The sequence below is a fragment of the Nicotiana sylvestris genome, chromosome 3, assembly GCF_000393655.2.
Source record: "Nicotiana sylvestris chromosome 3, ASM39365v2, whole genome shotgun sequence".
Classification (NCBI taxonomy): Eukaryota; Viridiplantae; Streptophyta; class Magnoliopsida; order Solanales; family Solanaceae; genus Nicotiana; species Nicotiana sylvestris.
In genome coordinates this window covers 86,769,094-86,795,334 of record NC_091059.1, presented here as the reverse complement: position 1 = coordinate 86,795,334, position 26,241 = coordinate 86,769,094, and the positions used below count along the sequence as shown (strand labels likewise).

The following is a 26,241-nucleotide window of genomic DNA, read 5'->3' as shown; positions in this document are numbered from 1 at the left end:
TCAAGTTGTTGGTAATCAAGCGCCCACCTGGATAACGAGGGAATACAATTCAAGTTTTTGATAATCAGGCGCCCACCTGGATAACGAAGAAATACAATTCAAGTTTTTGGTAATCAGGCACCCACCTGGATAACGAGAGAATACAATTCAAGTTTGGGTAATCATGCGCCCACCTGGATAACGAGGGAATACAATTCAAGTTTTTGGCAATCAGGTACCCACCTGGATAACGAGGTAATACAATTCAAGTTTTGGTAATCAGGAGCCCACCTGGATAACTAGGGAATACAATTCAAGTTTTTGGTAATCAGACACCCACCTGGATAACGAGGGAATACAATTCAAGTTTTGGTAATCACGCGCCCACCTGGATAGCGAGGGAATACAATTCAAATTTCGATAATCAGGCACCCACCTGGATAACGAGGGAATACAATTCAAGTTTTTGATAATCAGGCGCCCACCTGGATAACGAGGGAGTATAATTCAAGTTGTTGGTAATCTGGCGCCCACCTGAATAACGAGGGAATACAATTCAAGTTTTGGTAATCAGGCACCCACCTGGATAATGAGGGAGTACAATTCAAGTTTTTGATAATCAGGCACCCACCTGGATAACGAGGGAATACAATTCAAGTTGTTGGTAATCAGGTGCCCACCTGGATAACAAGGGAATACAATTCAAGTTTTGGTAATCAGGCACCTACCTGGAGAACGAGGGAATTCATTTCAAGTTAAGTCATCGACAGGCGCCCACCTAGAGAACGAGGGAATTCATTTCAGAGTTACTTTCAATTCGCAAATTCAAGAAGCATCAGGAGCCCGCCTGAAGAACCGGGTCCATTTTTCAGTCTCATGTTGAAGATCAAGTAGAGATTTAAGGAAGATTCAAGACAAGAAGTAGATGGGATCTTGAATTTTTCTTTTACTTCTGTTGTAATTTTTCCTTTTATTTTCAATGTAATGGCAAGAACCGCGGACCGGAACCTCGACTGGCTCTCCACCCCAGTATACTCCATCACCTCATTCATTTCTGAACTACACGTGGCCTTATTCCTTTATTGCCAAGGATATGTAGGCAACTCAGATACCATGGCTCAGTCACATTCTCTTCCTTTCTCTTAGTTTTTGGTCTCTCTAAATAAGGGTCGGGTCAAAAAATCTGTCTTGTCATTCTTTGTCCGAAAACTCTTCGTGTTTCCAGTCAAAGAGGGGCAGCTGTAGACATGTAATTTTTGACCCTCCCCGAGTTTTTACTCATTTTAGCTTTTAAATATTTAGTTTAGGCCTAATATCGCTATTTTACCTAGTTTTAACTATTTTACTTTATTTTGTCACAAAAATAAAAATTACAAAAATATTTTCTTTTATTTAGGTTATTGATATTTTATCTTGTTACTTTTAGTTTATCTACCTTACATAAAATTCGAAAATACAAAAATAGTTACACTTTATTTTTCAAGGATATTAGTGTTTTGGGTAGTAGTAGTATTATCTTAATTTTATGATGATTTTAATCTAATCTTGTTATTATTTTAGTTTGATATTTGAAAAATATAAAAAAATAGTTTCATATTTTATATATAATTTAGTTTAATTAATTAGATAGATTTTTACAATAAGTAATATATTTAGCTTATATTAAAAGGTATTTAGCTAAGGTTTGGGAATTTTTCTTTTAGTAACTTTAAGACCCAAATATGAAGCCCAAGACCCTTTAACCAATCAGCTCTTTTTAATTTAATCCTAGTCATTCACTCCCTTTCATTCAATGGTCAAAACTAATCCCCATCAACATATATCTACCAAATTACAACCTAAAACCTAACCTAGAGAGCACCCTTCCCCCTTAACCAAAAACAAGCAGCGCCTCCCCCTCCTTTGATTTGGAGCTTCTTCTTGTTCACAACTTAGATACACGCACACGCACAGCAAAAAAAAGTGATAGAAAAGAAAGGGGAATTCTGGATTAAAAAAAGGGAAGGAACAAAGGGAGATAGCTAGAGAGGGGATCAGGGATACAGGAACTAGAAAACCTTTTAATTTTCCCCTCTTCTTCTCCTTATTTTTTTCATAGAAAATACGGCTTCTCATAAGACTATCACCGTCTCCACTTCTGATAACTACACGAACAGAGATTCATTGCCGGCGAACTCGCCGAAAGGCCAGTGCCTGTGCTCGCCAACGACCCATAGAACTTCGAATTGCTGTAATTTTGTTGTTTCTTCCTCCAGAGTTTTGCGCCATTCAAGCACGGCTGTTGTTCGAGGTTTGGGTTTTTCGTTGCCGTCGTGGTTTTTGATCCGGTCAGTGGTTCAAGCTTCGTTTCTTCTGTTCATGTTGTGATTCGCTAAATTTTTTATCCGAAGTCCGTGTATATGTTTCAAAGTACCAAGGGAGTTTTCGCTACCTGAAGGTTCATTTTTCCCTTTTATCCTTGTTATCCTATCTATCATCCTATTGTGTGTTGCTTGATTCTATTACAAGAATTTGTTTGCATTTATATTTAATAAGTATATGATTTTCAATTAAGTATTATTGAGTTAGTTTAACAAAAGGTAAGATTGAATTTTTATAGGTTAAAATTGGATTGAAACAGTGTGTTTAACCAAGGGAGTTAGCTTTAAAAGGGGTACTTAATTGTCCACATATAATGGTCTTAATTTCCTAAAAGCAACAAAGGAGATAAACATATCAGTCTCATCTCTCTTGTCTTTAGAGGAAAATTGAAGATGAAGTTAGATATATTATGACAAACTTTTATGTCATATGAGTTTCTGTTGGGTTCTAGGAAATTACTACTATTAGAGTTTTATTCCTTTTTTATAGGTCAAATAAATTTCTATTCTTATACAACAAAATGATTTAAGGTATGCGAAAGAAATACAAAGCACTGATTTAGTGAAGTAAACTTGGATAAATACGTCCATTGGTTGGGTAAATATAGTCTGATTTAGTATTATTTAGTCTTGAAGTAAAAGTATCAAGAGTTAGCTTTGTTGCTTATTTTATTCTATTGAGCCGTGGGAATGGGGAGAGGCCGAAGCCCAGTATCAATTGATTTGTCTCCATGCTTTAATTATCGGGCTCGATCTAATAATAAAAATGAGAAGTTGAGAAAGGAATGAGCATGATTTAGAATTTTCTTCTACCTTATTCAGTTTTCTTTCATTTATTTATTTAATTATATTGTCCGCTAGGGGCATGCTTAGGCTGACCACATTTGGATAGGCAAGCCTTAGGATTTTTATTGGTTTCGAGGAGAGAGGTCGTTCCCTTAGTTAAATTTATCCGGGGAATGCCTCGAAGGATTTGTATATATTTTATTCCGGGGTATGCCCCGAAGTATTTGTACTTGGAGATCGATAGCAGAAATTCGTAGTATTTTTATTTTTATTTTCATTTTCATTTTCTTTTTATTAGGCGGGGACGACCTCGAGCCTCGTGTGTGTTTATTTTATTTTTCCGTGATTTTACCTCAACTTGAATATTTTAAAAGCCGATTAGATCAAGTATGCAATCGTACTAGTTACGGGACTTGGGGAGTGCCTAACACCTTCTCCCCGAGTCAAATGAACCCCCTTACCCGAATCTCTGGTGCGGACTTAATTTGGAGTCCAAAGTATTTTAAAAGGAAAATCATTTTTAAAAACGGTGACCTGACACACCAAAGCAAATGTCAGGTGGTGACTCTGAGTTATTTCCTTTTGAACACAATTTTGTCACTTTCTAATTGAAAACCCTTTTCGAGCTTTATTAAATCTTTTTATTTATTTAAAAGGATTAGTGAGGTTTGTAAAAAAGGGGTGTGACAAACACATTCACACACACACACACTTGATTTATTGCCATTTACTTACACCGTTATATCGCGAGACTTAACCAACAACGTTCAAAGCATATTAATCACAAGAATCATCTTTTCAAGGAAGCACAAATTCATATCAACAATTCATACATTTGGGCCCAAGTCACCATAGATGTCACCAAGCAGTAATTCATGTACAAGGTGTTGTCGTAATCCTTCAACTCATTTACGTCATTTCACAATACCATCTTTCATTACTTACCACGCAGGGTTTTAGCCATTATACACATTCCCACATTTGGACACACTAACGTTCTTTCATTCGTTAACACATACTCTCATATCGTCATCCTCAAGCATTTACAAGCTTAGCACATCAAATCACTTTTCACAATCACATATAACACGGTGGTGTGGAAATCAACTAAGATAATCAATACACATATTTTCATACAAGGTACACATACCGTATGCTCGTCACAACAAGGGGATTCTACAAGAGTTAAAGTTAGCCATACATACCTCAAAGAGCTTTTCCTTAAGTTACTACAACGTTCCGAAAATTCTAGCAATGTCAATCTACTTCGAGACATAACAAAATTGAACACAAATTAGGAAGATATTCATAATTCTAGCTCATTCGAGCATTTTATCAAACATCATATGTGCGTTAAATCTTTATGGTCCTTTTATAGAGGATTTCATCAACCCACAACCCATACTTTACCATCTTTAGCTCAACAATGTTTCTACAACCTTTGACAACACATGCAAGCAAGATAACAACTCCAATACCTACAAATATTCTTTATAATTACCCATCTTTAGCTAGATTCGAAATTAAAGGTTATGGTATAGAATCTTACCTCAAAAATAAAGGCCTAGTGTGGTTTTTCTTGTTAATCCTTTAAGATTTGAGCAAGAGTTGTAGAAGAATTGATGAGGGATACTTTCTCACTCTAGGGCACTCTCTCACTCTAAAAATATCTGATTTTTGCTCAAGAAATGGTCCCTTGAATCTATTTGACGAAATGAGGTCATTTTATAACAAAAATTCCGATTTTTGCACAGCCGTGCCGCATGGGGCGACATGGTAATAAAAAATGTGTTTAGAAACGAAACTGGAGGTGCTCTGATAATTTACACAGTCGCGCCGCATGGGGCGGCGCGGTAGTGTAAAATTCTGTGCTGCTTTTGGTAATTTGGTCATAACTTTTGGTAGGAGTGTTCGAATGACGAACGATTTGAAGCGTTGGAAAATAGACTCAAAGACCTTTTATTTGATAAGCTGTGAATCACACAAATCCTTATATAACTGGAGATATGATTGTCCAAAGTGAGGTCTTGTGCGCACTCATTTGCAACTTTCGTCTCTTATGAAATTTTCCAACTTGACTTAGACTTAGGCCTCTCCTTAGACCCCAATTCACTTCGACTATGACTTATACACTTATTAACATATCCAATTGATATCCATAATCTCCTTAATCCTCATTTGCACGCAATATAAAATATTTGGCCTACCTTAGCACCACGAAATCTTAAATTACTAAGCAAAATTTTCTGGGGCTTTACATTCTCCCCCGCTTAAGATCATTGGTCCTCGAATGAGGATCAAGTTTCATTCATTATCCATCCTTGTGTAACTTCTGCTTTTTCACATTATGAAATATATCATCAGCCCCGAATTTGGCTAACTCCTTAAATTTCCGAAAATTTTGCCAGAGTTTCCTTGTAACTAGACCTATCCACCTGTCAGAGGGTCCCAGATACATATCCTAACAGCATATACATGTTTCATAGACATAACATAACTTGTACAACACCAACCATGGCCGCATAGGTAACATACATAGTCAAAATGGAATAGTTTAACATAGATCAAATCAAAAGATAAGAGTTTACAGGAACCAAATGCATGAAAGCTATTACATAACTATCCAAACAAATGTGGGTACTTCTTTCTCATTTCTTCCTCGGTTTCCCAAGTGGCTTCCTCAACCTGTTAGTTCTGCCATAACACTTTTACAGAGGCAATTTCCTTAGTTCTCAATTTTCGGACTTGCCTATCAAGAATATCAACTGGAATTTCTTCATAAGATAGTTCTTCATTAACCTCAATATCTTCAATTGGCACAATAACGAACGGATCTCCCACTACCTTCTTCAACATAGACACATGGAAGATCGGATGTACTACCGACATCTCGGGTGGCAGCTCGAGCTTGTATGCCACCTAACCCATCCTCTGAATAATTCTATACGGTCCGACATACCTTGGACTTAACTTCCCTTTCTTCCCGAATCGTATGACTCCCTTCATGGGAGATATTTCAAGAACACCCAATCATCTACTTGGAATTCCAATTCTCTTCGAGGCACGTCTGCATAGGATTTCTGACGACTCTGAGTAGTTTTCAACTTCTTCTGAATGACTTTAACTTTTTCCATAGCATGATGCACAAGATCTGGCCCTAACAGTTCTGCTTTACCAACCCCAAACCACCCAATTGGAGATCTACACCTCCTTCCATACAATGCCTCAAATGGGGCCATCTAAATACTAGCGTGAAAGCTGTTATTGTAAGGAAACTCAACAAGTGGAAAATGGTCATCCCAACTACCTTTGAAAGCTAGAATACAAGCTTGCAACATATCTTCAAGCGCCTGAATAGTCCGCTCTGTCGGACCGTCAATCTACGGATGGAAGGCCGTACTGAGATTTACTTGAGTACCCAAACTTTGCTGAAATTTCGTCCGAAAGTTTGCTATGAATTGAGCCCCTCAATCCGAGATAATAGAAACTGGAGTGCCGTGAAGTCTGACTACTTCCTTGATGTTCAACTGAGCATACTATTCTGCAGTATCAGTGGACTTGACTGGCAAGAAGTGCGTTGATTTCGTGAGTCTGTCCACAATCACCCAAATTGAGTCAAACTTGTGCATAGTGCGAGGTAATCCTACCACAAAATCCATATTAATCATTTTCCATTTCCACGTTAGAATTTCGATGCTTTGTAACAATCCTCCAGGCCTTTGATGTTCAACCTTCACTTGCTGACAGTTCGGACATTTTGCCACAAAGTCCGCCACATCTCTTTTCATGTTATTATACCAATAAACTTCTTTGAGATCATTGTGAGCAGCTTATTTTTGACCATGTTTGAATTTATTCCTACTTTTCTCTACTCACTACCCACTTTCCCCACTTTCTCCACTCACTACCCACTTTCCCCATTTTCCCCAGTCATGTTCCCCACTCTCCCCACTTTCCCCACTCATGTTCCCCACTCTCCCCAAGAAAATATTTCCTCCACCCACTCTTCATCATTCTCTCTACCTACAACACACACATCAAGACCTCACCTTAAAAAAATTTATATATAGAAAAGAGCTCTCTTCTTCTTCTTGGATTTTTTCTCCAAGCAACAGATCTCACCCTTTCTTCCCAAGAAAAACGGCCGCACACACTCATTTTACCACGGAAGCTTCTCTGAAAATGCACACCTGAATTCACACCCAACATTTGAGAGACTCGCTTTGAAAGTTCTTCACACTCAAAAGAGCTGAAAGCAAAGGCTTCAAAATTCAAAATTTTCAGCTGGATTCGGGTAAAGGCTTGCTGCTCTGTTGCTATTGTTGAAATTGCTTCTTGAGCTCCTCATGTGATTTGGATTCTGCTTTTCTTTGGCTTATCTCTTGGTGTCCGCTTAACTCTGTTAGGGCAATTCGACCTTTATTTGTTCTTGGTTGCCTGAGGTAATGTTCCCCCTTCTTGATCATGTAGTTCTCTTTTTGATTCAATGAAAACATGCCTACTATGCCATGTCAGTGTATAATTACACCATATACCTGCTATAATTGTTAAGTTCTGGCTATTTGTGATTCAAATGAAATTGTAAATATGATATTGAGTTCATTCTTTTATTGCAAAATAATTTATACTCTTGTTTTGTTTTATTCCATTTAAAGAATCAAACTCATTTTTAATTTCTGGAAATTAGTTACAGAAAATTGTTAAAAGTTCTCTATTTCATGTCGTCTGACTGTCCCGCATTTTAATCTTTATTGTCCAAGCAAGATCCTATTCCTTGATGTCAAACTACTGCAGTTGTTGGATTTGTTTGATCTTAAGTGTAATTGGATTATTAAATTTGGAGAATTTGTACGGTCAAATAAGTGAATCGTTGAATTTGTGTGCTCACTTTGCTTCTCTGTTGAATACTTGGTCGTAATTGTCGCAGAATCATTTCTAATTCTTTTGTTGAGATTGAAGTCATGTAATATGCCAATTGAAGTGTAAGCAGATTAGTTCTCATTTATCTAATAGTAGTTGAATTGGAATTGACATTAGTCTTGAACTAGTAATATAAATTGGTCCCATTATATTTATATCATCGAATAGCTTACCCTTTGAAATAATTTGAGGCGCGCCATGCCAAATAAAATCTCAAAACCCATGGCCCTCACTTAATTAATTTTATTCCTTTAGAAATCGAGGTGTGCCATTTAGTTGAATTTTCCATAGCCCTCACAAACATGAAAGTGCGTAGTTGCTTTAGGCGCGTAATTTAAATTAATTTCCTTAAACTCGGGTGTGCATTTCATGTGACCCAAATCCAAATCTCAACAACGTTAAATAAAATATGTCATGGATCGCGGGTGCATTTCATGTGGTGTGGTCCAAAGACGTGTTTTAGATAACGTTGAATCTTCGTAAAAATAATTTAAAAGTGGATAATAAGTTAAAAATGTACCATAGGTTTAAAACATGTATTAAAATCAGATAATAGGCTAATTATAATAGTTTGAGCGACCGTGCTAGAATCACGGAACTCGGGAATGCCTAACACCTTATCCCGGGTTAACAAAATTTCTTACTTAGAATTTTTGGTTCGCAGACTTCAAAAGGAAAGTCGAATTTCCTCGATTTGAGATTTAAAAATAAATCGGTGACTTGGGACACCAATTAAAATATTCCAAGTGGCGACTCTAAAAAAATTAAATAAATAATTCCATTTCGAATAATGTCACTTTAATTGGAAAAACTCCCTTGTACTACCTTCGGGTGTGTAAAAAGGAGGTGTGACAGCTCTGGCGACTCTGCTGGGGACGAACCTAGAATCTCTGGTTCAGGGTTCAAGAATTCGAGCTTAGAATAACTGTTATAGTTGGCTTGTTTTATTTGATTTTTACATGTTGAGCCTAATGTGCTAAATGCCGCTTTTACCGCTTTGATATTGTTTGGACTGTATATAAATTGCTACGAAACCCTCCTCTCTCTGAGTCTTCTAAATCATCTGGGAAAGTGTGCACTTCGTGTGACTTCTTTTCTGTTAGAGTCTTATCCCAATTTTAGAACGAGGTTCGGACAAGTTGCAAAGCCGGTGAAGCTTCTGTATTCCCGGTACGCTGCCCCCCCTCGGCTCGAGCTGTCCGCTCGGGTAAGCCAAGTCTAGAAGAATAAACCCAGGTTTTTAAACCTAGTATAACAAGCCTCATGTCGGATCCCTAGTAGGAACGTTTGTTTGCATCACGTGCATTTGACCTTGGAGACTCAACACAGGGGTTGGGTCTGTCTAGGACAGGTGTACCCAAATCAAAAAGACCATCCTAATGCATCTTACGTGCTACTTGCGCGTCTGTTTGTGTCGGATTGCATGTTGACCGGCTTCTAGAACAGAGGAAGAAAATAAAAAAAAAATCAAAAAAAAATCAAAAAAAAATAATAAAAAAAAGAATAATAATATAGGAGTGAGAGGTAGATATTTATAAAATTCTGAAACTCTGCCGAAATTCCGAAAAAAAAGAAGTCATCTCCAAATGAGCCAAAGTTTTCAACTGCCATGTTTCCCCTGTTCTGTCAAAACTGGCGAATTACGCGGGTTTGATTCTCACCGGATGTGGGATACGTAGGCAACCCCCATCGGGTCCAATTTCATTTTTGTAAAAATAGCCCAAAAAGACCAATTTTTTTTTTGTTTTGATTGTAAATAAGTAAGGTGATGTCATTCTTGTCTAAAATAGTTGAATGTCCCCAAAAGGGCGCCGGAAGGCCGTTTTTGCAAGAACAGCCACCTTTAGTAGTTTTTTTTTAAGGTTTTGGCCGTTTAGCAAACACAACGTTAAAATCTTCTTCCCCGAAGTACTGAAAGGCTGTATTTGCAAAGCCGGATTTTTTATGAAAATTTTAAAAAAAATATAGTGATAACCTTTTCTTGAGTCAAAATGAGTCATAACCTTTTAAATTAAATCACCCTAATGAATGTGCAGGATGAGCACAGATGAAAACGAACCCTTCGCAGCTCTTGAAGAGATCCCCTTACAGCTCCACATGTGGTGAAATGACCTAGGAAAAGGTAGCCGAGGAACTTTGATAAAAGTTTTGGGTGGTCTTGTCGGACTTTTGAACATCAAGCCAAGATTGGACGTGATTGAAGCCTTGATACCTTTTTGGGATCCAACTCGCAATGTGTTTCGCTTTTCTGATTTTGAGCTCACACCCACGCTAGAGGAAATTGCGGGTTATGTCGGCCTTAGCGGAAACTTTAGAAGTCGGTACCCGGTGTCACCGAGACCAGTATCTCCTCACAAGTTTCTGGATATGTTGAGTATTAGCCGGGATATTCAGGATGAGAATTTATCTGAAGGGTTTTGCACTTTCTAGTTCCTGTACCAACGCTATGGCAATCCCCAAGGTTTCGAAGCACCGAATACTGGTCTGACCCATGCTGGAAATAAAGATAAATGGGAGGCAAGGCGGGGTTTGGTTTTTATAGTAGCATTCTTGGGTGTAATAATATCTCCGTGAAAAGACGGCAACATAGAATTGGGCCTCGTGGGAATGGTTGATGTCGCAATCAAGAAAGCTAATGGCACTTTGGTTCCCCTGATCTTATCTGAGATTTACCGAGCTTTGACCATCTGTCGAGAAGGGGGAAAATTCTTCTAAGGCTACAACTTACTACTACAATTGTGGATACTGGAACATCTCTGCCACCGTGTCAGGTATATGAACTACGGCATGACCGGTTTGGATTGCATCGAAGAATTTGAAAGCCGAGTGGTGGGGGTTGAATTTCCAGAGGGTACCGAAGCTTGGTTTGCACACTTGAGTTCTTTAACTTCGGATAAAATTGAGTGGACGTTCGGATGGCTCCCTACCACCGAAGTCTTATACATGTCAACTAAAGTGTGCTACTTTCTCCTAATGGGCATCCGGAGCATCCAGCCATATACTCCTCACAGGGTTTTGCGCCAACTGGGAAGATTTCAAACCGTCCCCCATGATGAAGATTTGAGTGTACATGTCGTCGAATTGGGCCCAAAGGCTATATTTCCAGAAGGAAGAGTTCGCCAAGTTTGGAATGAGTGCAAATTTCTCGAACCCAAGACTATGGTGCGGGATCTAGCTAGAGGTGAGGTGGACCCCAATTATATGGTTTGGTTTGGCAAAAGGTTTCAAATTCCTCGAGAGCCCGAGAGACCTGCTAAGAGACCCCATGTCCAACAATTCACTAACGACTCGCAGGAACAGTGGGGCTGGTTCGCAAAAGAAGAAAGCTATAGGGCCAAGATAAGTAAATTAGAGGGACAAATCAGGGACCTCAAATTTGGCCACAGTATCCAAGCTACCGCAGATGAAGGGGAAAAGAAAAAGCTAACTCAGGAAAACGAAGTTCTCAAAACTCAAATCCATAAAATGAGAATAGTTGCTAGAAACCTGGAAAGAAGTCGGGCAGATGAAATGCTTATAAGCGGTATGAGAAAGAAAGTACTTGAGTGTCAATATAACCTAGAAAAATCTGAGGCTAGTCTAGCAAAAGTCCGAGCACAATTGGCAGAGAATGCAGAAGGGCGGGCAGAGTTTGTGCGACAAATGAAAAGAAAATATGAGGGGACAATCGCCAATTTAAAGAGAAAGCTAACCACCCTTGAAAATGAGGCAAACAAACAGGCCAGGAATTTTAAAGCCGATAGGGAACATTGTTATGCTCTGATGGCCCAAATGGACGAAGATATGCAACAATTGCGGAATCAAAATCATCATGACACTCAAGTGTTGGAAGCTCGAAATCAGCAAATAGGGCGTTTACTTAAGGAAAAGGGTATTGTCCGAGAGAGGGTTAGAGTCATTGCCTACTATATCGTCATGAAATGCCACGCATGTGAGGATATGACTCAGACCACTTTCTTCGCTGCTGTAATGACATTTGTCCGCCAGATAATGAGTGATTTGGAGCGGCTTCAAGGGTATCTCGCACGTAGGCCCGTGAGACTGGATGATGTCCTACGGCCCCAGGAGTCGAAGCATTGATGTATTCATGATTTTTCATTTATTGAGTCTGTATTTTGGAAATTATTTTTGAGTCTGTTGGTAGTTTTTAAAAATTCCAAGAAAATGAGTAGTTGGAAGTCTTTTGTAATAGAAAGTTTAGGAGTTTTATTAATGAAAATTTGAAAATTCCCAAAAATTGTTTCTTTATTTTTCGCATTTGTTTTTCTTGAACTACGTAATGATCTGATTCACGCGGCATCGTGATACGTAGGCAATCCTCATCGGATCCGGTCACATTTTTGTAAATAACTCAAATAAGAGAGGGATGTGAAAAAGAGAGCCAAAGAAAAACCAAAAGAAAAACGAAAAAAAAACAAGGAAAGAGAGGAAAGAAAAGAGTGGAAAATAGGAATAAGAGGAGAAGTACAAAAGCCAAAAGTGGAAAGAAAACGAAAATTGGGGAAAATAAGCAGAGCCGGGATGAAACATGCAACTATTACGAAACATGTAGAAACACATTTAACTGTATAGGTGCATCACACCCCAACGTGCGATTACCTATGTGTTAATTGCTTCAAACTGACCGGTTTGTTGTTTACTGTTAGTTGAGGTTCTATAGTAAGGTGGTTGGTTTTGTGGTAGTCTGGCTTCACATTCATACTTCACAAGGTCAAAAGGAAGCATTGAAATGTCTTCGGAAATTCCTCTGCCAACAGTTCCTATTCCAGAGGATAGTCTGATCTCGACCATCCCAACTTCTGAGTCAGCAACTGCTGAGGAAAATAGAATTTTGCGTCTCCGCATGATGGAAATGTGGGATGCATGGGCCAATGGAAAAGAACCACCAAGTGCGATCCCTGGATTCCCTGAGCGTTTTCCCAGGGCAAGTGGGATCTCCAACATCCCCATGAGTTATCCAAATACCCCACTGGGATATCCTACCATTTCAGCCCACTTTGCTGGAACACCTTCTGAGTCTCGCCCCCAGGTGTTAGCTTCAGGTGCAGCTTCAAACATATTCACCGCTCCAGCTTGTTCAGCTATGGCACAACCTGCTTTACCCAGGCCTAACTTCGATTCATCTTCCTTCACATTTCAAGCACCATCTTTCCCACTGGAACCTACCTAGTTTACTACCAATGCTTACCCTCAGCCGCCCCGGTACGAGTTTACCGCAGGGCAGGAAAAAGCCGAAAAAACACCTGAACAAGAGGAAATTACCAGAAAGATGAGAAGCATGGAGCAAAGTCTCAAAAATATACAGGGTCTGAGTGGGCAAAAGAGTGTATCTTACGCTGACCTGTGCATGTTCCCGCACGTACATCTACCCTTGGGTTTCAAAACCCCAAAGTTTGAAAAATATGACGGGCATGGGGATCCCATTGCCCACCTCAAAAGGTACTGCAACCAGTTGCTGGGAGCGGGCGGAAAAGAAGAGCTTCTTATGGCCTACTTTGGAGAGACTTTGGTCGGCATTGCTTCTGAATGGTATATGGATCAGGATATATCTCGTTGGCATATCTGGGATGACTTGGCTCGGGATTTTGTCAGGTAGTTTCAATATAACATCGACATTGCCCCTGACAGGAATTCATTATCAAATCTAAAGAAGAAGTCCTCGGAGAGCTTTCGAGAGTATGTTGTCAAATGGCGCGAACAAGCGGCCAGAGTCAAGCCTCCAATGGACGAAACAGAAATGGTTAGTGTCCTCCTTCAAGCACAAGAGACTGATTATTATCAAAACATGATGTCTGCAATGGGAAAGTCATTTGCCGAAGCCATCAAAATCGGTGAAATGGTTGAGAATGGGTTGAAAACAGGGCGAATCTTGAGTCAGTCTGCTATAAGGGCTACCTCCCAAGCAATCCAAGCCGGGTCTGGAGGAGTAGCAAACCGAAAGAAGAAGGAAGAAGTAGCAATGGCAACTTCGAGTGTAAGAAAACCCCGTTCGGCCAGACTTCATTTCTCTGAAAGAACCCCACAACACTACTACCCCCATCAAGATGCGGCCTATGCTATGGATCTTCAGCCATACGCAGTGATGAATGCACAACCATACGCTAGGCCACAACAACAATTTCACCAAAACCGAGCTCAATTTCCCAGAAATCAACTTCCTCACCAAGCTCAATATAATCCCCGACCTCCACAAAATAATTTCCCCTACAATGCCCGTGCTCGGGAGCCGCCCAGGAAGACGAACTTCACACCTATTGATGAGTCATATTCTAGCTTTTTCCCTAAATTGGTCCAAATGGGTTTGTTACAAGCCGTACCCCCAAATAGGCAAAACCCAGAATCACCCTCTTACCAACCTGGCGCCCGATGTGCCTATCATTCTGGGGTGGAAGGGCATGACACTGAGAGCTGTTGGACTTTGAAAAGGGTTGTTGAAAATCTCATAGAACAAAAGCGGATATTGTTAAAGGATGAAGACATTCCTAATGTAACCAACAACCCGTTACCGGCTCACAACAATGGACCGGTTATTGGAATGATCTGCGAAGATAAAGAGTTTGATCCTGCCTTGAAAGCCATCATTGCAATCGCTGACGTTGAGAAAAAGCCAAAGGCTGATGCAAAGCAAGAAAAAGGGGAGAAGAAGAGTAAACCCACCCCTCAAAACACAGAAAAAATAGTGGAAACCAAAACTGAGGTAGTACCCTCGAAACATGCCATCCTTTATGTGCCCCGAGGTCCTAGGAAAGGACAAGTGACATTGAGCCCTCCAAGAAGGTTTGAGCTGAACAAAAGATCTAAAATGTATGTGCCAAAAGGGACTTATGTGGTACGGGGGCCAATAATTTCACCAAGGCTGAATGAGCCCGTGGTTATTGGCCGCGCACCGCAGAGGCCCATGACAGATCCTACTGCCATCCCATGGAATTATAACGAGGCGATAATAACCTACAAAGGAAAAGAAGTCCTGGGAGAAGTAAATGAAACTAACCCGGCTGAGAAATACCTCAATCTGGAGGAAGTGAATAATGCCACGAAGAAGCGTTTCCCACTCAAGAAGCCATTTAGTGCCGAAGAAGCAGAAGAGTTCTTCAGGAAAATGAAAACTGCAGGCTACGAGATAATTGACCAACTTCGAAAGTCTCCTGCTCAGGTCTCTTTATTGTCTCTATTAATGAATTCAACTGAACATCAGAAAGTGTTGATCAAAACCCTCAATGAAGATTACGTTCCGATTGAAACTACTGTGGAACAACTGGAGAGGATGGCAGAAAGATTCTTCACAATCAATCAGATCTCTTTTAGCAAGAATGACCTGCCCCCGGAGGGGGTCACCCACAATAAAGCCCTCCACCTAACAGTTAAATGTGAGGGGTACTATGTGAAGAGAGTCGTGTTGGATGGCGGTTCCGGAGTAGATATCTACCCTCTCTCAACTCTGCAAAGAATGGAGATCGAGACTGAGAGAATCAGGCCCAACAACGTCTGTGTTCGTGCCTTTGATGGCATCAAAAGAGACACCATAGGCGAGATCGATTTGATTTTGACTATTGGACCTGTGGATTTTGAGGTGACCTTTCAAGTCCTAGACATGGATACTTCTTATAATTTCCTCTTGGGAAGGCCTTGGATTCACGCGGCAGGAGTCGTACCTTCCACTCTCCACCAGATGGTGAAATTGGAATATGAAGATCAGGAGATCATAGTCCACGGAGAGGATGAGCAATCGATCTATCGGGACCCGTCGGTCCCATGCCTCGAAGCTAGGGAAGGTAGTGAACATATAGTCTATCAAGTTTTCGAGGTTGTGGTCGCAGACCAATATGAAGAAGGAAGCCCTTGCCCTCAACCTTTTCTCTCAAAAGCGTCAGTTATGGTTGCCAAGGAAATGATCAGGCATGGTTATAAACCCGGGAAGAGGCTCGGGGCATCATTGCAAGGTATCACCGAACCTATCACCTTACTTGCCACCAAAAAGTTCTTTAGTGTGGGTTTTCACGCCACAAAAGCTGATGTGACGTGGGCAAATCAACGAAAGAGCAATGGTTGGGTTTTATCTCAGCCAATTCCGCATCTCTACAGAACATTTGTCAGGCCCAAGTACAATGAAGAAGAAGAAGATGAGGCCTTCACGGTCGAGGAAATTGAAGAAATCTGTGGGGCTATGAGGCAAATGTTGTATGAAACCCACATGGTTCAGCCGAGAGAAGGCTCGAGCACCGCTGAGGTGCTGTATATGGGGCCCAATGCCAAGTTGCAAAACTGGAAGGCTACTCCGTTCCCAATCAGGCGGGAATCCCGGTAGTCCAGTCCTGCCACCTTTTCTGCATCACGAGTTATTTCAGGGTGTAACTCGGATGTTTTTCTTTTAATTTCCTGTCTTTAAATGCTAATGTAAACCCTGTTATCTTCAAAATTCAATGAAATGAAATTAATATTTCATCGTTCATCTCTCTTTATTCTTTCTGATTTTGTTACTTTTAATTAACATGCTTGCAGACTTCATGCCCAGATTCAAACATGTTGTCTAATTGTGAAATAATGAATCAAGAAATGGAATATGATGAAGAAGAGGCTTTTAAGGAAACAAATCGAGAATTGGAACAATTTGAGAATAAACCTAAGTCGAACTTAAATGAAACCGAGTCGGTTAATCTGGGTAGCTCTGAAGAAGTCAAAGAAACCAAGATAAGCATTCACACAGATGAAAGAACCAGGGACACATTGATCCAACTTTTGTTTGAATTCAAAGATGTGTTTGCTTGGTCATACGATGACATGCCAAGATTAAGTGTCGATTTAGTGGTCCATAAGTTGCCAACCTACCCCGATTATTCCCCTGTCCAGCAAAAACAGAGGAAGTTCAAAATTGATATCAGTGACAAGATTAAAGAAGAAGTCACAAAACAGTTAAAGGCGGGAGTGATCCGAGTGGTCCGATACACCACATGGCTGGCTAACATAATTCCCGTGCCAAAGAAAGATGGGAACATTCGGGTGTGCGTTAACTACCGAGATCTGAACAAAGCAAGCCCCAAGGACAATTTCCCTCTACCAAACATCCACATCCTTGTTGATAACTGTGCCAAACATGAAATACAGTTTTTGTGGATTGTTATGTAGGATATCACCAGGTGTTGATGGATGAAGAAGATGCGGAAAAGACAGCTTTCACCACACCCTGGGGCACCTACTGTTACAGGGTCATGCCTTTTGGTTTGAAAAATGCCGGGGCAACTTACATGAGGGCCATGACTGCCATATTTCATGACATGATGCATCAAGAGATAGAGGTGTATGTGGATGATGTGATCATCAAATCCAGAACCCAGGACGACCATGTTCGGGACCTAAGAAAATTCTTTGAGCGGCTACGTAAATATGATTTGAAGCTAAATCCGGCGAAATGTGCATTCGGAGTTCCGTCTGGCCTAGAAACTTTGCTCCAAAGTTAGAAGTGCGGCCTAGAAACTTTGAAGTGGGGCAACTCGTCTTAAGGCGTATTCTCCCCCATCATCAAGAAGCCAAAGGAAAATTTGCTCCTAACTGGAAAGGCCCATACATCATCAGAAAATTGTTGCCAAAAGGGGCATTGTATCTGGGAGACATTGAAGGAAATGACTCTGAAACAGCTGTAAATGCAGATGCGGTCAAAAGGTACTATGTCTAATCCTTCTGCAGCAATAACATTATCTGATTGGGATGACGAAGGCTTTCATTCTCGCTACCCCAAACACTCCAATCCTTTGCTAACCCTTTGAGTCGTTTACCTTTCTTTCATTACCCTCTTTGGAACCTGAAAGGGTCATTAAAAAAAAGAAGAGAAAACAAAACAAAACAGAAAAATAAAAGAAAAATCAAAAACAAAGTTTCCTGAACTACGTTTGACTTGATTCCGAAAGGATACGTAGGCAGCCTCTCCCTGGGGTTCAGTCACACCAAAACAAAAATCCAAATTTCCCTAAAAGTGAAACTGGGGCAGACGTTATAATAATTCGGCGATGATCCCGCCCGAACAGCTCCAAAGTTGTAATTCGATCCAAGTTCTTTTGATCCAAACCTGTTTCAAGTCCTTTCGATCAATCGGCAAAAGGTTTTTCAAAATCAAAGAACGCAGTTGCTTGGATCTGATGCAATCAAGATGAGAGAAATAAAATGAGAGAGTCTTATTGGTGAAAACCTACGGGCACCATAAGGCAATGGCGAGCAGAGAAATCAAAAATGAGAGAGTCTTGTTAGTGAAAACTCGTAACGAGCACTATAAGGCGACGATAAGAAGAGAAATGAGAGAGATCGATTGGTGAAAACCCACAAAGGGCATCATCGATCGAAAAGAAGAAACCCCTCACCACCATTGGTATTGAAAGAGTTCTGGCAAGGTTTCTCGGTTTTGAAACACGGGTCGCAATGAGTTTATGAGAAGATAGGATATTTGTGCGGATCGGTTGTCTAGTCCAAGAAGTATGTCATGTCTATTTGAAGTCTGCATGCACCTCAGATAAGTTCGTCCTTCCTCCCCGAAAGGGATGCTTCTCTTTTAAATTCATTTTCTTGTCCTTTGTTTACTTTTTCTTGAACCTCTTTCGGTCTAACTCTATTCCGTAACTAATACAAAGGAAAGGTGGCAAGATTGGTTTTACAGAGTTCTGCTTGATAAAAACCAAGTCCAAAGAAAAGTACCCCAGCCTCAGCGGGTGCATCAAGTCGATCCCGACTGGCCATAATAGCCGATGCTCTAAAACCAGAGTTATTGAAAATGAAAAGAAATTCGAAGTCAAAGCCCTAGAGGTGGATTAAAGTGAAAGGGCCAAAGCCCCGCACGGTTGAACCGCCGTTTGGAAAGTTTGAAAAGTTGAGTTCCTCGGTTTTAGGAGAGAGATCAATCTTCAGCAAGCAACAGAGGTTCTCACCAAAAGAGCTAGGCCGAGATTAAGTGATCAAAAACAATGAAGGCCACAAAACCGACCACCGTTTCAAACTAACAGTTGTTCTTTGTTTGAAAAATTGAAACAAGTGGAATCCAAAGCAACCATGCAAAAAGTAGGTGCAACCAAAAGGAAATGCGCAAGGGTTAGAAATAGCTATGCTGCAATAATCAACCCAAAAGGGAAGTTTCCTCCCAATTCTTTCCTGCAATTTTTTTACTCATTTTCTTAAACTCAAAAAAAAATAAAAAAAAATAAAATAAAGATTGATAAAAAATAAAAATAAAAAGAAGAAGAAGAGAAATTCAAAATCATGGTAGCATAGGGTCTCCAATCTCTAGCTACGTCCTTTCCAACATAGGATCCCATTCCTTAGTCGATGTCAGCATAACCTGGTAATCTTTTCTCACCTAGGGTCTCATTCCCTAGTCACTGCCAGCATAACCTGGTAGTCTCTTTTAGTATTGAGTTCCACTCTCTAGTTGATCCCCGGCATAACCCGAGGACCTTTTCCTTTCTCCGGCATAACCCAATGACTTTCCCGGCATAACCCGTGGATCTCCCCGGCATAACCCGAGGACCCTTTTTCTTTTCTGGCATAACCCGATGAACTTTTCCGGTATAACCAGTGGACCTCCCCGGCATAACCCGAGGACCTTTTTCTTTTCCAGCATAAATCGATGACTCTCCCGGCATAACCCGTGGACCTCCCTGGCATAACCCAAGGACCTTTTTATTTTCCTCCCGGCATAACCCGTGGACTTCCCTGACATAACCCAGGGACCTTTTTCTTTTTCTCCCGGCATAACCCGTGGACCTCCCTGGCATAACCCAGGGACCTTTTTTTTTCTTTTCTCCCGGCATAACTTGTGGACCTCCCCGGCATAACCCGAGGACCTTTTTCTTTTTCGGCATAACCCGATGAATTTTCCTGCATAACCCGAGGACCTTTCCTTTTTCCGGCATAACCCGATGAATTTTTCGGCATAAACCGTGGACCTCCCCGGCATAACTCGAGGACCTTTTTTATTTCCGGCATAATCCAATGACTTTCCCGGCATAACCCGTGGTCTTCCCCGGCATAACCCGAGGACCTTTTTCTATTTCTGGCATAATCCGATGACTTTCCCGACATAACCCGATAACTTTCCCGGCATAACCCGTGGTCTTCCCCGGCATAACCCAAAGACCTTTTTCTTTTCCGGCATAACCCGAGGACCTTTCCGACATAATCCGATGACTTTCCCGGCATAACCCGATGACTTTTTCGGCATAACCCGTGGTCTTCCCCGGCATAACCCGAGGACCTTTCCGGCATAACCCGATCATTTTTCTAGCATAACCTGGTAATCTTTCCAACTTGGAGCCTCCGATCCCCATTTGATTTCATTTAGATATAGGGTCTCCATTCTCTAATCTCTTTTTCTCTGGGATACACAATCCCGATTTTATTGCTTTCAATAAAGAAATAATTTAGATTTTGTTGCAATAACTCACAAAATTTTCCTAGTGAAAATTGGGGCAGAAAAATTTTGTTCGTTTGTTTATTTTGGTGCCTAAGCAGGTTTTTACCTTGAGGGACAAGTTTCGAGGCGACCAAAAGAAGAAGTCTTTTTTCAAATAAAAGAAAAGAAAAACAAGAAAAAAGAAGTGAGCTCTAAAGTGCAGAAGCGGAGAAAAGATGCGGACTGCTCAAGATAGGATTGAAGTCACAAGCTTCCCATGTCCTACCTTGATCCAAAAGCTGAAGAATGAACCAGCGATTGCAGCTAACGAGCATCAAGATTCAGATCGGAGTCCAACAGCAAGAACCAGCTAAGACTCAAGATCAAGCTTCAAGAGACTTATAAATGGGAATCTTGTAACTCATAGTTGATAGGCTTATCTAGTTTAGCTTTTTATTTTTCCATTTTTTTTTTGTGTAATAAGGAGCTCAGCAAGCAGAAACAACAGCAACAGCAGCAACAACAGTGAAACCACAGTTTTCCGGTAATCCCAGCTACCAAAACTTTCAGAACTACACCGACCTGATTCCTTTATAGCCAAGGATATGTAGGCAACCTCCGAAGCAAGGTTCGGTCAAACTTTTTCAAAATGCTTCCAAATGGAGTTTCAAATGGGCAAAAATTGCTTGTAGTTGCTCACTTTATCTTTGCCCGAAAACTCTTCATGTTTTCGAGCAAAGAGGGGCAGCTGTGAGCAGCTTATTTTTGACCATGTTTGAATTTATTCCTACTTTTCTCTACTCACTACCCACTTTTCCCACTTTCCCCACTTTCTCCACTCTCCCCACTTTCTCCACTCACTACCCATTTTCCTCACTTTCTCCACTCACTATCCACTTTCCCCATTTTCCCCACTCATGTTCCCCACTCTCCTCACTTTCCTCACTCATGTTCCCCCACTCTCCTCAAAAAAATATTTCCTCCACCCACTCTTCATCATTCTCTCTACCTATAACACACACATCAAGACCTCACCTTGAAAAAATTTATATATAGAAAAGAGCTCTCTTCTTCTTCTTGAATTTTTTCTCCAAGCAACAGACAAATACAACAGATCTCACCCTTTCTTCCCAAGAAAAACGGCCGCACACACTTATTTTACCACGGAAGATTCTCTGAAAATGCACACCTGAATTCACACCCAACATTTGAGAGACTCACTTTGAAAGTTCTTCACACTCAAAAGAGCTGAAAGCAAAGGCTTCAAAATTCAAAATTTTCAGCTGGATTCGGGTAAAGGCATGTTGCTCTGTTGCTACTGTTGAAATTGCTTCTTGAGCTCCTCATGTGATTTGGATTCTGCTTTTTTTTTTGGCTTATCTCTTGGTGTCCGCTTAACTCTGTTAGGGCAATTTGGCCTTTATTTGTTCTTGGTTGCCTGAGGTAATGTTCCCCCTCTTGATCATGTAGTTCTCTTTTTGATTCAATGAAAACATGCCTACTATGCCATGTCAGTGTATAATTACACCATATACCTGCTATAATTGTTAAGTTCTGGCTATTTGTGATTCAAATGAAATTGTAAATATGATATTGAGTTCATTCTTTTATTGCAAAACAATTTATACTCCTGTTTTGTTTTATTCCATTTAAAGAATCAAACTCATTTTTAATTTCTGGATATTAGTTACAGAAAATTGTTAAAAGTTCTCTATTTCATGTCGTCTGACTGTCCCGCATTTTAATCTTTATTGTCCAAGAAAGATCCTATTCCTTGATGTCAAACTACTGCAGCTGTTTGATTTGTTTGATCTTAAGTGTAATTGGATTATTGAATTTGGAGAATTTGTACGGTCAAATAGGTGAATCGTTGAATTTGTGTGCTCACTTTGCTTCTCTGTTGAATACTTGGTCGTAATTGTCGCAGAATCATTTCTAATTCTTTTGTTGAGATTGAAGTCATGTAATATGCCAATTGAAGTGTAAGCAGATTAGTTCTCATTTATTTAATAGTAGTTGAATTGGAATTGACATTAGTCTTGAACTAGTAATATAAATTGGTCCCATTATATTTATATCATCGAATAGATTACCCTTTGAAATAATTTGAGGCGTGTCATGCCAAATAAAATCTCAAAACCCATGACCCTCACTTAATTAATTTTATTCCTTTAGAAATCGAGGTGTGTCATTTAGTTGAATTTTCCATGGCCCTCACAAACATGAAAGTGTGTAGTTGCTTTAGGCGCGTAATTTAAATTAATTTCCTTAAACTCGGGTGTGCATTTCATGTGACCCAAATCCAAATCTCAACAACGTTAAATAAAATATGTCATGGATCGTGGGTGCATTTCATGTGGCGTGGTCCAAAGACGTGTTTTATATAACGTTGAATCTTCCTAAAAATAATTTAAAAGTGGCTAATAAGTTAAAAATGTACCATAGGTTTAAAACATGTATTAAAATCAGATAATAGGCCAATTATAATAGTTTGAGCGACCGTGCTAGAATCACGGAACTCGGGAATGCCTAACACCTTATCCCGGGTTAATAGAATTCCTTACTTAGAATTTCTGGTTCGCAGACTTCAAAAGGAAAGTCGAATTTCCTCGATTTGGGATTTAAAAATAAATCGGTGACTTGGGACACCAATTAAAATATTCCAAGTGGTGACTCTAAAAAAATTAAATAAATAATCTCATTTCGAATAATGTCACTTTAATTGGAAAAACTCCCTTGTACTACCTTCGGGTGTGTAAAAAGGAGGTGTGACAATCATGATACATTTTAGTAGAACCTGGGTGTACGGAATACCTAGAAGTGTGAGCTTTTGCCAAAATCCTTTCCCGAAGACTATCAATATCTAGAACACATAGGCACTCTTGGCACCGTAGGGTACCATCATCAATGCCAAAAGAAAAGATGTGATATTGTGTTTAAGAATTCCCTCCTTCAGCTGTACCAACAATGGATCGTTGTATTACTTTTCTTTGACCTCCGCTACAACCGACAATTCAGCCTTATTCTACACAATTACTCTCCCTTCACTAGAGTCCGCAAGACAAACTCCTAGACTAGTCAACTGGTGAACCTCCCTGGCCAACGGCCTTTGATATATCTCCAAGTTAGCTAACTACCCATAGATTCCCGTCTAAGAGCATCCGCCACAACATTGGCCTTTCCCGGGTGATAGAGAATCTCAATATCATAGTCCTTGAGTAGTCCGAGCCATCCTCTATGTCTCAGATTCAACTCCTTTTGTTTAAAAATATATTGAAGGCTCTTGTGGTTATACATCAACGTGGACCCCATACACATAATGTCGCCAAATCTTTATACAAAACTACCGTCGCAAGTTCTAAACCATGTGCCGGATAGTTCTTTCCATGATTCTTGGGTTGCCTAGAGGCATAAGTGATCACCTGGCCATGTTCCATCAATAGTGAACCATCTATATCACATTTTTCTTGCAACTTGCTTTTCCAAATTCTCAACAAAAGACATTACTTGATGAGTTTTCTTATAGAACCTTCTATTTCAAAGGAATAACATCTCCTAGCCTACGCACACACCTTAATATCATTAACATGCACGACATTGCATCAAGTGTAATGTAACATTGTGCTCAGACCTTTCCTGGTCAACCTCTTTCCTCCTTGTGTGCCTTATAGGATTTAAGAAACCACTCCACTTTCCCTTGTAAACATTCTCGTGATCTCCCTTTACTGTTCAACACCACCCAAAACGCATATCAACACCCTTCGTACATATTCAATTCAGAAAGCGCCACTAGCCCGAACAATATATTGGTACCATCTTTTCTTTCTAAATGGAATATTCATTCCCATTCTATTTTGCTCATCGTGCATAATTGATAGCCTTATTTTGCCACACACTTATCTACCTCCCGTGAACTTGTAATATCATTGTGCCTGGTTTAATGCGTTTATCATATCGCAACTTCACCACCAGTAGTCTTACTTTCCATTATATATAGACATGAACTATCTCTAGCTCCTTTAGTTACCATTCAGTGTCACCCAAGTCGATAGCATTACGGTTAGTCCTTTATACCTTCTATTAACACTTGTGCTCCAGGCAAGTCCACCATTCTGATATGAACTATTTTGCGATAACCATGGACATCTCAATTTATAGATTTTCTTCTTATTTCTTCTCGTCTCATTATTCCTAGATAGTGAATAGCCACGCACTCTTCCACATATTACGTGATCTTTTTCCTTAATTTTTTTTAAACCCGCTCACCTCTTAATTCTTGTTAGGATATTCGTGGGAAAGTGTGTTCATCCACATATCACTTAACACTTATTTGCTTGTAAGGTTTCCATTAAGACCAAATACTCTCTTGGGTTATTATAGCATCATATTTATTTCTCCCACTCGTTCCACCTTTCTTAACGTCTTGGAACTTTAGTTGAATCGCAATTCCTTGACCCCGACCCTGTTAATTGCTATGCGGCCTCTGCTTTCCCTTTCTATTGTTGGGTGTATGTGTAGTCTTGGGTGATGCAGTAGCATTCCCGAGCAGTGCGTTGCTCTCCTTGGATGTTGAATACCCTCTAACGGGTGGAAAATTTGATGACTTGATATAAGATGGAGGGGACGACTTTCATGGTGTGTATCCAAGGGCGACTTATGATGGCGTTGTAGGCCGTATCCTAGTCTATGATGTGGAATGTAGTCTCCAAGGTGACGTCACCGGCCAGGATGGGGAGCGTGATTTCTCCAAATGTCCGCTCAATTGCATTGTTAAAACCTGTTAGTGTGATGCAATGTGGCACTATCCTATCCCCGAGCTTCATTTTGTGAGAACTCGAGGGTGGACAATGCACGCACCGCTCCCATCATCGACCATAATACATTTTACGTCAGTATCTAAGATGCGTACAGTAATAACAAGGGCGTCATAATGATACTCTCTTCGAGTTCGTCATACCATTCATGAGTGATTGACCGTTTCAACTTGTGGGTGGTCGTGAATTTTACGCTATTGGTTGACGCGTCGTTGCCTCCTCTGATGATCATTTGGATGGTTCGAGTTGAGGAGGATGGTTTTGGTGGACCCTGATGCTATTCGCATCCTCGAGCGAAGTTTGTCCTCCCCTAATCACTCAAAAGTTCCTTCAGATGTCCTTAGTGAAGCATGTTCACGACCTCTTTCCTAAGAGCGATACAGTCCTCGATTTTATGGCCCCTTTCCTTATGGAACTCGTAGAGGGCGTTTAACTTTCTGTTGTTTGGGTCGGACTTCATCTTCTGCGGCCATTTCACTTTTGGGCCGAGCTTCTCTAGGGTCTAAACTATTTCTGAAGGAGAAACATAGAAATTATGAGCAGATAGAAGTGGAGACATACCTCTTTTGCTTCGGTGAGTCCCTGTTGGCGGCCTAGATGGGCCGTCGCCATGACGGGGAGGTGGTATAACATTGGCTCTGACATATGGTTGATGTCCTTCACAGTTGAGTCGCGGGCCTGCATGGTCCTTTTTGTTGTCATTTCTTCGGTCTTTCCTGGATTCCATTTGGACAGAAGTTAGCCGTTAAGTTGGCCCGTTAGGTCGTCCTCGTCAGCTTGCACTTTGGCGTAGTAAGCATTGTGTATCTCGTCCCAAGTGGTTGGGGATATTTCATGAGTAGGCTTAATAATTTTCTGGTCGCCCTCGAACCGTTTCTATTTAACCCATTCTAGAAAGCTACTACTGCTATTCCTTTTGATACATTCAGTAAGTTCATCCTCACACGGTTGAATCGGGTGAGGAAATCTCTTAGTCCTTCACCGGGCGATTGTTTGATGGAAAATATGTCAT

The 26,241-nt window shown here is 40.5% G+C and overlaps 1 protein-coding gene across 1 annotated transcript; it reads left to right on the top strand.

Annotated features, from left to right (window-relative positions):
- Nucleotides 1–13,782: 13,782 nt before the first annotated feature.
- On the top strand, nt 13,783–17,806 carry LOC138887625 (uncharacterized). Its single transcript, XM_070169392.1, has 4 exons — nt 13,783–14,344; nt 14,492–16,095; nt 16,545–16,694; nt 17,690–17,806. Exons 1-4 carry the CDS (start codon nt 13,783–13,785, stop codon nt 17,804–17,806), a joined length of 2,433 nt encoding a protein of 810 aa, XP_070025493.1.
- Nucleotides 17,807–26,241: the final 8,435 nt, after the last annotated feature.